The sequence below is a fragment of the Bubalus kerabau genome, chromosome 14, assembly GCF_029407905.1.
Source record: "Bubalus kerabau isolate K-KA32 ecotype Philippines breed swamp buffalo chromosome 14, PCC_UOA_SB_1v2, whole genome shotgun sequence".
NCBI classification, from domain to species: domain Eukaryota; kingdom Metazoa; phylum Chordata; class Mammalia; order Artiodactyla; family Bovidae; genus Bubalus; species Bubalus kerabau.
The window spans coordinates 45415692-45429416 of record NC_073637.1 but is presented as its reverse complement, the minus strand read 5'-3'; the positions used below and the strand labels follow the sequence as shown (position 1 = coordinate 45429416).

The following is a 13725-nucleotide window of genomic DNA, read 5'->3' as shown; positions in this document are numbered from 1 at the left end:
CTGCTGAGCTGATGTGGGTTTAGGTAGAAATCTTGCCAGGCAACATATGAATTTAAACATTAGTTCTGGACTGTAGCACTTTAACCAAAGTCAGACTGAGCTAACAGTGGCTTTTTCTTATATGGTGACAAGTTGGTTGAGGAAGTGATAGACTCAGTGTTGTACCTTTGTTCCCTCTTCTCACACATGTATTTTTATCTGTATGTCTAACACTGGCTCTGTTCAAAGAATCAAAAAGATTGTTGTAGAAATCTTAGAACAGAAGTTGATAATCTCACATAATAAGACACCATTTGTATGTATGCCTATGGTACAGATGTTACATATGGTTTACGTGTTCTTTTGCTGATTGAGAATAATGGCCAAGGGGAATACAGTCAACTAATAATGTTTTCTGAATTGTTGAAATTTTTGTTCAGTGTGTGTAATTTTATTATTTTTCTTTTCTCTCCATAGAAACTCCCCAACTTTCAAATCATTTGAAGAAAAGGTTGAAAACTTAAAGGCAAGTAAAGAACAGGGTCTTTCTGTTATCTTGTTTGGTGCCTGAACTTTCTTTGTTGTGGGTAGATTATTCAAATTAGAATTTCCTTTCAAAAATATTTAAAGAACTTTAATAACTTTAATCTTTACCTTATTAATGGGTATTTAAGGTGATATATTGGAGAAGGAAATGGCAACCCACTCCAGTATTCTTGCCTGGAGAATACCATGGACAGAGGACCCTGGCAGGCTACAGTCCATGGGGTTGCAAGAGTTGGACATGACTTAGCGACTAAACCAACCAAGGTGATACATACTCTTAATAAAATTTTTTTAGTATATATTGTAGTATGACAGCATGAGTGCTGAAAAGAAACATATAATTTTTAAAAGTAGTACTTCAGAAGTTTGTGCTGCTTTTTGTATTATTCACTTCAAATACTTTTGTAATTGGACAAAATGTAATACAAATCTCATTGTAGAAAATTAAAAACAATGTAGAAAAGCACAAAGAATAAAACATAAAAATATGGTCCTACAACCCAGGAACAGTGATATGTTGTAGGACTATACTATTACACTTTAAAAAAAAATTAACCAGGGACTTCCCTGGTGGTCCAGTGGTTAAGAATCTGCCTTGCAATGCAATGGACGTAGATTAGATTCCTGGTTGGGGAACTAAGATCCCACATGCTGTGGAGCAACTAAGCCCAAGAATTGCAATTAGGGAGTGTGTGCACCACAGTGAAAGATCCTGCATGACACAAGGAAGATCTTGTATGCTACAACTAAGACCTGATGCAGCCAAATAAATATTTTTTAAAAAAAAGAATTAACCATAAGTCATAAACATTTTTCTGTATCATTAAATATTCTTCAATATTATATTTAACAGCTGCTTGCATAGCCTTATAATGGATATTGTTTGTTCAGTCCTTAATTATTGGACATTTTTATTATGATGATGCTGTGGTGATCATTGATGATTCACTTTTATTTTTTGATTGCTTTGATTTTGGTGAAGGTGGACATTTGCCCATAATAATCAACTTTATGAATTTGTAAACTGCATTACCTTCAAGATTATATTCGAAACTATAAAATCACCAAGGATCACAAGTGATGAGAAATGATGTTTTGTTCCCATCCACTGTCCAACCTTCTCCACAGAGTTTGTACAAAGCTCATATGTTCATTTTTTCCAAAACGAATTCTGGTAATTATGGTGGATATCTTTAAAATAAAATATCTTAAGTAATAAACTTAAAAACAAATTAAAACTAGTAACTTAAGTATTAAGATAAAACTGATATCTTAAGTATTTCATCTATATCAGCTTTAAAATAATCATTTTATCTTTCAGAATTGTAATTGAGTCATTTCTTTTTAAATACAGCTTTTTAAAATTACAGAATCAGGGTATGCTAATAGAAAGAAAACCAAACACTGTATCACAGGCTGGATCTTTTTTTCTTGCATATAGAAACACTACTCCCACCTTTTCTCTTTCTACATAAATGTGTGTTTTTCAAAAAGGAATCACGCTGTACACTCAGCCCTGCAACTTGTTCATTTAATGCCCCCAGCATGCATGCTCTAATGAATCCACAAATTCAGGCCCCTGTTCTTTTTGCTCACTGATGCTTTTCAGTGGCCTGGAAGAGTCCTTGACACACTGCAGCTACTTAATAAATATTTGATGAGCAAAAAAATATGTCACGGTCATTCTTCTAGGTCAGTACCAGAGGCCTGCTTTATTCTTGTTAATTCCTACTTAGGTATTTGAAAACAAACTGCATTCCAAGAAGTCAAGATTTTACTCTAATTCAGTTCTCAAAATTTTAGGAATATCATAGTCTCTCCTTGAAATCTACCCTGAGTGTTAGTTTTTGAAATGACTAGCTGGAAAACCAGGCAGCCTCTGTTCTTTTAACAATGAAGAGGAGGAGAAACTTCCAGGTCATTACTATGTACTGTCCTCCTGAGTATATTCAGACTCTATAAAATCAGTTTTTGAAGTATGACTAGGCACCATTGAGATTTTAAAAAATGTAATTTTTAAAAGCATATAATGTATTAGACAAATATCACAAAGGAAGCTGTAAAATATAGTTGTATGCTTGGGATATAGTTTTTCCTAACTTACACTGATATTCAGTTAAACATGGGGTCTACTTGTACTTTCATTTAGGTTTTGGATTGAGTCATTAACTGTGATTCTTGAGCATTTGCCATGTACCAGGAGATGAGTATTGGGCACTGGGAATACCACAGTGACCAAGAGTGACACAGATGCTTTCTGAAGATGTTGAGGCAATTAAATGGCCAATGAAAATAAAGGGAGGGTAAGGGCTTCCCAAGTGGCTCAGTGGTAAAGAATCCACTTGCAATGCAGGAGAGGCAGGAGACGCAGTTTCGATCCCTAAGTTGGAAAGATGCCATGGAGAAAGAAATGGCAACCCACTCCAGTATTCTTGCCTGGAAAATCCCATGGACAGAGGAGCCTGGCGGGCTACAGTCCATGGTGTCACAAAAGAGTTTGAAATGACTTAGTGACTAAACAACAACAACAACAACAAAGCACTAGGACAGTGGAGGTCAAGGGCGCAGTGAGGATCAGCAGTGGGACTCTGCCACCCTTGGCAGGAGGGAAGATCAGAGAGGCTTCTCTGAAGATGCAGTAATGTAAATGGAGGCCTTTAGGTTGAAAGGAATGTTTGAAGCTTTGGGGACCCTTTGAGGAACTTCACTGTGCTATAGGTTATAGAGCAAGAGACAGAGCTAGATGGGTGGGCCACCTTAAAGAAAAGGTGGGAAGCCATTGAAAGATTTTAAACAATCCGAGTCATGCATTCTTCTATGCATTTTAGAAAGATTCAGTGTTGGCCCTGCAGAACTAAGGGGAGAGAGACTGGAGAAGGAGATAAGGTGGGAGGAAGGTGGTGTGATCAGGCCAAAGATGATGGAGTATGAATCGAGCTAGTGCCAATGGAACGGAGTCGAAACATATTTAGAATTTAGAAGTGACAGACAAAAAGTTAGTGATTGACTGGATGGGGAACAAGATGGGGAAGGACCAAGGATAACAAAGCAGTCTGACTGGGAGGTGCTACTGCCATTCACGGCCTTGGAGTAGGAAGGGACCAGTGGTGGGGAGGAGTTATTTTAGACTTATAAATTGCAAGAGGTCTTCTTAACATTTTCTTATAATTAAGGAATGTTTTAATAAATTTAACAACCATACAGTGGATACAAGTCATGCAAATTTTTCAGACAATTCAAAGATTTTGGATGGGAGGCCAAAAAGAATGAGAGTGCAAATTTCAACTAGATTCCAACTGTTAATGAGTCTGTGGCCAGTCATGACTGAGCTAAGAGCATCATGCTGTGTCTGGGAAACATACATGTATTTCTTTCCTTTGTTTTACTCAATAATATTTCACAAAATGTTATCTAGATATAGAGAGTTCAGTAGATTCTTTAGCATAACAGGCCTTATACAATTCTATAAATTTTATATTAAATAATAATTCTATAAACATACATGTATTTCTTTCCTTTGTTTTACTCAATAATATTTCACAAAATGTCATCTAGATATAGAGAGTTCAGTAGATTCTTTAGCAGAACAGGCCTTATATAATTCTATAAATTTTATATTAAATATATTTAAATTTATATAATATTTTATATTTAATTCTATATTTATAAAGATAAATTTCCCTGTGAAGAACAATAAGCAGATAGGGGGATAAAGTAAAGGGGTAGAATTTACCGATTTGAATATTTTCAGCATGGAAACTGCCTAAGTTTTTCTATGAAACTGCATGGAACATGACAACAGTACTAAATCTGTACAAATCTAATAATCACTGAGCTCTCGGGCTCCTGGTTTATTTTTTCTTCAAAGTAAGATTTGAGTTACTTTATGCAGAGTCAGCGAAGTGTGTGTTTCATAAAGTCTCTTCCTTTTTGAACTTTTCAAAGTCTAAAGTCGGGGGAAACAAGCCTGCTGGTGGTGATTTCGGAGAAGTCTTGAATTCGACTGCAAGCGCCAGTGCCAGCACCACGGAGCCTCTTCCAGAGCAGACGCAGGAGGGCCTGTGAGCCTCCCACCTTTGTTCTGCTGCTCACTGCCAGATGCTGCAAGCGAGATCCAAGCACATCTTGTCAACATTCATTGCCATGAACTTCCACCAGATGTGCTTTTGTTGAGCTTTACATATTCCTTTGACCAAATAGCTTGTGGGTTGAACAATGTAAAAGTATCTTCACTTCTATTCCTGGGAAACACCCTTTAGTGTGCATTTCAGCCCCTTTATTTAGCAAATGTCACGATGAAAACACATCTAGTACCTGGGGATCCTCACTAGAATGAAATGAGAAGCTGTGGGTTATCATAATTGCTTACACAATTGCTCTGGGTGTGGGCTACCAGTTTGATCTTTTTCTTCTATACAGGTTTCTGTTTTTCCTCTTTGAATCTCTGTATATTTGATTCCTAGATTAGACTCTTCTTTAAAATGCTCTGCATCCTGCTTATTAAAAAAGTTTTGGCGAAATGTTCTTTACCTCCGAGGGAAGAACTAACCAGCTACACAAAATATTTTTGAGTATTGTTTGGGGATAAAGTATCTTATATCTTGGGTGTCTGAAGACACCAGACTAAATAAATCTGCTCTATATTCAGTTTCTTATAGTTTTGTAAGTGACGTTATGTACAGTAATTTCAAATCCTAGGTGACTGAGAGTGGAGCCCTTTGTTTATCACCATCTGTGACAGTAACCATTTCAGTGTCATGGTTATTATGCCACTTATAGCTACTTATTTTTCACCAGATTAAAATTTTAGTTTTGGAGGAAATTATAAGGTAACATTCTAAATTAAGTATATTGTATTATCAATAGGTTGAAATTTGAACACTGTCCTCAAACATTCAGTTCCAAAGCCTGAAAGTTTTTTTAGATCTAGGTGGCTGAAAAGTGCTAAAATCAATCGCATTAGGGGAAACGCTGTCTTCATTTAATTCACTTAGCAGCATTTAAAATAAGCACACCAAGTTATATGACTAATATAACTTGAAAAATTTTTATACTAAGGGGTTGGTAATAACTCCTGAGGATTTCATGCATTAATAAAAATCAACTCATCATTTTCTACTTACTTGTTTTCAGTTTGTTAGAAATTACAAAATGATACTGTAGGCATTGCCCCCTGCTTTGAAAACAGAGTGTCAGGGCTGAATGAACCAAAGCCTCTGGAAGTATCTGCATGGAGGCCAAGGTACTCTCATTAACTCTAGTAGCTACTTACTCATCATCACTGTCTTTTCCTTATGCTGTGTATGGTTATGGCCTACAACGTTGTATTTGTTATTTATCAAGTTGTGATTGTTTTATTATTGTTTATGCCAAATGTTAATTGCCAAGTTTGGAGTGACCTAAAGCATTTTTTAAAAGCATGACTAGATTTACTTGGGGATAAATTATCTTATGAAAACCAAATCTGAAAAGCTACAAGTGTTGATTGTTATGAAGTAACATGCTGCCCTTTTTGATTGCTGGAGCTTTTGTGAGCACTTCAGATGCAATTGAAACTCTGCTCTATTACATGTGAAAAGCTTAATAAATTCTGTGTGTCAGTAGCACAGGTCCCAGTATTTATTATGAGACCAATGGTCTGGAAACAGCTTGTTGTATTACATGATCAACTGGTACCCAGGCTTTAAAAAAAAAAAAAAGGCAATTTTTTACCATCTGCTTTATATCATTGCTTCATGGTATCAGACTACCATATTTACTTGAAAAGGCTTTAAGGCAAAAGTTGTTGAAGCATTGTCCCAGAGGAATCCATGTGTATACATTTGTCTTTTTAAAGAGATACTATGGTTACTCAATAAGGCTGGTAAGTTATTTTTTCAACCAGTTAGTCTTTCAGTTGCTTTTATCACATCTTTCATCCATTGATTCTTGGATGTCCTGCCCTGTTACTGTCTTTTTAATAAGGCAAAATGGAGAAGATGGCGATTTCCTCAGTTTAACAAAATATCCTCAAATCTCTTTATTTTATGGGAGAAATGATAGAGATAGGGTTGGAAGGTGGGATGGGCGTACATGGGTATTGGTGATGGTCGTTAAAGAAGAAAATGGAGAAACACTTTTATAGACATCTACCTAAACTTAATTTAGAAATGATTTAATCTATGGCAAAGCACTCTGCCTCTAAAGAAGCAACAAAAAAGTAGAGGGAGGATAAATGTAGAAAAATACACATAAACCTAGAAATCTTATTCCAAGTAGTCTCTATGGAAGATCCAATATTACAAATTCACAGATACTTAAGCAATTTAGAACACAGTAATTACTAAGAGCACCAGAGAGGGATCCTGGTTATTCTACTGTGTTTCATGTTTGACACTAGAAGAGCATAGCAACAAGAGTGAGAGCTCAGATACTTAAGGATTCAAGAAGTGTGATAGAAGAAAACAATTCCTAAAATTATCCCCTTCTTACAAAGGAATATCCTTAATTTATGGAGCTTGTGGGAAATAAAGCAAGAATTCTTACACCTATGAAGCCAAAGTAATCCAAGGAAGAGAGTAGAAACCATTGGATTATTTTAATAGTAATTCAAACCACTGAAATAGAGGGGAAAAAAATGTTGAATTTGGACTATTTCTGGATCTGTTAATGAAGAAATACTACTGTTTATTATTTTTTTTTGTATAGTATTTGAAAACAATAAAAATTCTATAATTTGGGCATGAGTTCTTTTGTATGTATTACCTATCTGCTGAGGAAAGTGGTAAATCCATTAATTATACAACTTCTCTCCAGACTCATATCCTGGGTATAGAAAGAACCAGGAGTAGCTGTATGGAATCAATTTATCAAACAAAAAAGCTACATGCTGACTACACAAAGACATTTGTAAGTGACTTTTTGCTCAGTTTGTGCCAGAGATGCTGCATAAGGTCCTATGTAAGGATTGCATGTTTCTTTATATTAAGACCCAAATGACAAAACAGATTTTTATCCATAATGGAGAGACACTGGGCCATTAATTAGTGAATTGTCCCACTGTAACTGGATTAATTATAGAGACCATTTAGTTTTCAGTTACTAAGAAAGCACTCAGCAGTGGCCACAGGACTGGAAAAGGTCAGTTTTCATTCCAATCCCAAAGAAAGGCAATGCCAAAGAATGCTCAAACTACCGCACAATTGCACTCATCTCACATGCTAGTAAAGTAATGCTCAAAATTCTCCAAGCCAGGCTTCAGCAATATGTGAACCGTGAACTTCCTGATGTTCAAGCTGGCTTTAGAAAAGGCAGAAGAACCAGAGATCAAATTGCCAACATCCGCTGGATCATGGAAAAAGCAAGAGAGTTCCAGAAAAACATCTATTTCTGCTTTATTGACTATGGCAAAGCCTTTGACTGTGTGGATCACAATAAACTGTGGAAAATTCTGAAAGAGATGGGAATACCAGGTCATCTGATCTGCCTCTTGAGAAATCTGTATGCAGGTCAGGAAGCAACAGTTAGAACTGGACATGGAACAACAGACTGGTTCCAAATAGGAAAAGGGGTACGTCAAAGCTGTATATTGTCACCCTGCTTATTTAACTTATATGCAGAGTACATCATGAGAAACGCTGGACTGGAAGAAACACAAGCTGGAATCAAGATTGCCGGGAGAAATATCAGTAACCTCAGATATGTAGATGACACCACCCTTATGGAAGAAAGTGAAGAGGAACTAAAAAGCCTCTTGATGAAGGTGGAAGTGGAGAGTGAAAAAGTTGGCTTAAAGCTCAACATTCAGAAAACGAAGATCATGGCATCCGGTCCCATCACTTCATGGGAAATAGATGGGGAAACAGTGGAAACAGTGTCAGACTTTATTTTTCTGGGCTCCAGAATCACTACAGATGGTGACTGCAGCCATGAAATTAAAAGATGCTTACTCCTTGGGAGGAAAGTTATGACCAACCTAGATAGCATATTCAAAAGCAGAGACATTACTTTGCCAACAAAGGTTCGTCTAGTCAAGACTATGGTTTTTCCAGTGGTCATGTATGGATGTGAGAGTTGGACTGTGAAGAAGGCTGAGCGCCGAAGAATTGATGCTTTTGAACTGTGGTGTTGGAGAAGACTCTTGAGAGTCCCTTGGACTGCAAGGAGATCCAACCAGTCCATTCTAAAGGAGATCAGCCCTGGGATTTCTTTGGAAGGAATGATGCTAAAGCTGAAACTCCAGTACTTTGGCCACCTCATGCGAAGAGTTGACTCATTGGAAAAGACTCTGATGCTGGGAGGGATTGGGCGCAAGAGGAGAAGGGGACGACAGAAGATGAGATGGCTAGATGGCATCACTGACTGGATGGACATGAGTCTGAGTGAATTCCGGGAGTTGGTGATGGACAGGGAGGCCTGGCATGCTGCGATTCATGGGGTCGCAAAGAGTCAAACACGACTGAGCGACTGATCTGATCTGATCTGAAGGAAGCATTATTGCTTTTAAGTAAACCTACAAACCATAGATTTCAGTTTCCATGTTTTGATTCTGAAATAAAAATGAACCAAAATTAAAAGAAGCCAAAAGAACTCACATACCTATCACCTGCCAGGACTTCATATTAAATGCTGCCTGGCCACTTTCACTGTTAACAGTCTCCATCCCAACATGCTTGAAAATTTTCCCCTTGGTTTCTGGAATTATTTTCTCATTTTCCTGCTTGACTATTCTCTGGCATTCTCTTCTTCCAAATCCTTAAATGTTATGGCCCATCTCTTGTCATCTTCTACATGATCTCCTTAATGATAGCATTCATCTCTATGGTTGAAAGGACTTATCTTTACAGTTATACTCATCTGTCTTGCCAGTGTATCACTAGCCCTTTTTTTCCAGATTATCTTTCATGTTTCAAAGGCATAAACTTCTAAATCACCTTCTGATCACTTCCATCTAGCCACTAGTAGTCACTATTTGAGCTTTCAGTAGGTGATGGGCATTTCACACCCACTTCCTTCAATTCCTCACTCAAGGCTGTTGAACTGTCATGATTTTATAGATGAGATTACAGCTAGCAGACAAAGAGCTTGGATTATATTTTATTCACTTGCCATCTGCCATTACTATTTTTACAAAGCATACTAACAATTTGCAAGCTACATGGGAAAAAAACAGCTTGTATTTTTAATAAATCAAGAAGGAAGGTGTGGTTCAAGGAATCGGAGGAGGATCAGAAGGGGCTGTGATGTTAACATACTGCCATTAGGGTTGATGTTACTATTGGCACTGATATAGGGAAGGACAGTATCTTATCTGATGCTTCTGTTGCTCTGCCAAAGACAGAGAACTAGGCATGCTTGAAGTTAGTTGATACACATTTATCCATTAAAAACATCAGAATTTGTCCCCAAATGCATTATCAAAACAAAGGAAGTTATCATCTGGCTAAGGTAGGACATGAATATAATACAGCCATTGATTTTTTGAGCTGGGATGTTCAGTTCAGTTTAGTCGCTCAGTCATGTCCAACTCTTTGCGACCCCATGAATCGCAGCACACCAGGCCTCCCTGTCCATCACCAGCTTCCGGAGTTCACTTAGACTCACGTCCATTGACTCAGTGATGCCATCCAGCCATCTCATCTTCTGTCGTCCCCTTCTCCTGCCCCCAATCCCTCCCAGCATCAGAGTCTTTTCCAATGAGTCAACTCTTCGCATGAGGTGGCCAAAGTACTGGAGTTTCAGCTTCAGCATCATTCCTTCCAAAGAAATCCCAGGGCTGATCTTCAGAATGGACTGGTTGGATCTCCTTGCAGTCCAAGGGACTCTCAAGAGTCTTCTCCAACACCACAGTTCAAAAGCATCACTTTTTCGGCGCTCGGCCTACTTCACAGTCCAACTCTCACATCCATACATGACCACAGGAAAAACCATAGCCTTGACTAGACAGATCTTCGTTGGCAAAGTAATGTCTCTGCTTTTGAATATGCTATCTAGGTTGGTCATAACTTTCCTTCCAAGGAGTAAGCGTCTTTTAATTTCATGGCTGCAGTCACCATCTGCAGTGATTTTGGAGCCCCCCAAAATAGAGTCTGACACTGGATATTAGTGATCCCATTTGCTCTGTAGATGCTGATTAAGTTTACAGAGCACTTCCTTAAACTTGAGATAGAGACTAATAACTTGGTTGTATGTGAGGGAATCCAATCAGCAACAAAAAAAAGCTGCTCTCCTGCAATCAGGATTGGAGGTTGAATTAGAACTAAGAGCACTGGCCAAAGCTTTTCACTACACTTTTTTTTTTCCCCTGAAGGGAAACAGAAGTAGCAATAGCCTTAGAAAGTAATGCAAAACTGTCTTAGGCAAGACTTCATCAAGAGGCAAGGGAAATAAACAGTTTATGTACCAAAGGAGAGAACTCACCTAGAACAGAATTTACTTTAAGCTCTCTACTGAATTTAAGGCTTGCCATACAGGTGGCTAGTAATAATGTGTGATTCATACAATTATGCACTATTCTAAGGTTAGTTCCTTGCTATCTCGAATTTTCTTGAGGAGGTCTCTAGTCTTCCCCATTCAATTGTTTTCCTCTATTTCTTTGCATTGATCACTGAGGAAGGCTTTCTTATCTCTTCTTGCTATTCGTTGGAACTCTGCATTCAGATGAGTATATCTTTCCTTTTCTCCTTTGCCTTTCACTTCTCGTCTTTTCTCAGCTATTCGTAAGGCCTCCTCAGGTAACCATTTTGCCTTTTTTGCATTTCTTTTTCTTGGGGATGATCTTGATCCCCGTCTCCTGTACAGTGTCACGAAACTCCATCCATAGTTCTTCAGGCACTCTTATCAGATCAAATCCCTAGAATCTATTTGTCACTTCCACTGTATAATCATAAGAGATTTGATTCAGGTCATACCTGAATAGCCTAGTGATTTTTACCTACTTTCTTCAATTTAAGTCTGAATTTGGCAGTAAGGAATTCATGATATGAGCCACAGTCAGCTCCCAGTCTTGTTTTTGCTGACTATCTAGAGCTGCTTTTTCAGCTACAAAGAACAGACTCAATCTGATTTCAGTATTGACCATCTGGTGATGTCCATGTGTAGAGTCATCTCTTGTGTTGTTGAAAAGGGTGTTTGCTATGATCAGCATGTTCTCTTGGCGAAACTCGTTAGCCTTTGCCCTGCTTTGTTTGGTACTCCAAGGCCAAACCTCCCTATTACTCCAGGTATCTCTTGACTACCTACTTTTGTATTCCAGTCCCCTATGATGAAAGTTCAGTTGCTCAGTCATGTCCAACTCTTTGCGACCCCATGAACCACAGCACACCAGGCCTCCCTGTCCATCACCAACTCCTGGAGTTTACCCAAACTCACATCCATTGAATCAATGATGCCATCCAACTATCTCATCCTCTGTTGTCCCCTTCTCCTCCTGCCTTCAATCTTTCCCAGCATCAGGGTCAGTTCTTCGCATCAGGTGGCCAAAGTATTGGAATTTCAGTTTCAACATCAGTCCTTCCAATGAACACTCAGGACTCGTCTCCTTTAGGATGGACTGGTTGGACCTCCTTGCAGTCCAAAAGACTCTCAAGAGTCTTCTCCAACACCACAGTTCAAAAGCATCAATTCTTCAGTGCTCAGCTTTCTTTATAGTCCAACTCTCACATTCATACATGACCACTAGAAGAACCATAGCCTTGATTAGATGGACCTTTGTTGACAAAGTAATGTCTCTGCTTTTTAATATGCTGTCAACGTTGGTCATAGCTTTTCTTCCAAGGAGTAAGCGTCTTTTTATTTCATGGCTGCAGTTACCATTTGCAGTGATTTTGGAGGCCCAAAAAATAAAGTCAGCCACCATTTCCCCACCTGTTTGCCATGAAGTGATGGGACCAGATGCCATGATCTTCGTTTTCTGAATGTTGAGCTTTAAGCCAACTTTTTCACTCTCCTCTTTCACTTTCATCAAGAGGCTCTTCAGTTCTTTACTTTCTGTCATAAGGGTGGTGTCATCTGCATATCTGAGGTTATTGATATTTCTCCTGGCAATCTTGATTCCAGCTTGTGCTTCATCCAGCCCAGTGTTTCTCATGATGTACTCTGCATAGAAGTTAAATAAGCAGGGTGACAATATACAGCCTTGACATACTCTTTTTCCTATTTGGAACAAGTCTGTTCTTCCATGCCCAGTTCTGACTTGCTTCCTGATCTGCATACACATTTCTCAAGAGGCGGGTCAGGTGGTCTGGTATTCCCATCTCTTTCAGAATTTTCCACAGTTTATTGTGATCCACACAGTCAAAAGCTTTGGCATAGTCAATAAAGCACAAATAGATGTTTTTCTGGAACTCTTGCTTTTTCAATGATCCAGCGGATGTTGGCAATTTGATCTCTGCTTCCCCTGCCTTTTCTAAAACCAGCTGGGACATTTGGAAGTTCACGGTTCATGTATTGCTGAAGCCTGGCTTGGAGAATTTTGAACATTAATTTACTAGCATGTGAAATGAGTGCAACTGTGTGGTAGTTTGAGCATTCTTTGGCATTGCCTATGATGAAAAGGACATTTTTTTTTTATGTTAGTTCTAGGAGGTCTTATAGATTTTCATAGAACCATTCAACTTCAGCTTCTTGAGCTTAAGTAAGGTCTGGGAGATCGTGATGGACAGGGCAGCCTGGTGTGCTACAGTCCATGGGGTCATAGAGTCAGACCTCGACTAAGTGACTGAACAACAAAGGTTAGTCCAGTTCTTGTGTTCTTTCTACTGTCTACACAATTGATGAGAATATCAGAGTTTTAAAATCCATAGTCAAAAGCATTATTGGGAATTCTCTGATGGGTTCACTGGCTGGGAGTCTGAGCTTTCACTGTCCAGTTCAGGGTTCAGTCCCTGGTCAGGGAAATAAGCTCCCTACAAGATGCCTGGCCTGGCCAAAAACAAAAGTCTTACAGTCAAAAGCATTATTAAAATAGGGTCTGGGGTCATACATAAAAATTCCTCCCCTCAAAGTACTTGCAAATGCGATGGAACAGTGCTTGCTGAAGTAAATAATTGTATATTATTATAAAAATGCTGGGTAGAAGGATGGACAGCTTAATTCATTAACACATCTATGGTGTTCGTCTCGGTTTTGAAGAACGTGGGCAAATCTGGCAATTAACATGGTGCTGGAAGGCAGAAAATCGTAAGTGAGCGTGGGTCCTCTGGGTGGTGCATATTTAGGCAT

At 38.5% G+C, this 13725-nt stretch overlaps 1 protein-coding gene across 2 annotated transcripts in view; it reads left to right on the top strand.

Moving 5' to 3' along the window:
- Positions 1-6128, top strand: part of TPD52 (tumor protein D52) — a 128087-nt gene extending 121959 nt beyond the window's left edge. For both annotated transcript variants that reach the window (XM_055546342.1, XM_055546341.1), the window contains exons 5-6: positions 457-505; positions 4471-6128. In XM_055546342.1, the coding sequence (XP_055402317.1) occupies positions 457-505; positions 4471-4590 (169 nt within the window). In that variant the 3' untranslated portion in view covers positions 4591-6128. The remainder of the gene's footprint in view (positions 1-456; positions 506-4470) is intronic.
- Positions 6129-13725: the final 7597 nt, after the last annotated feature.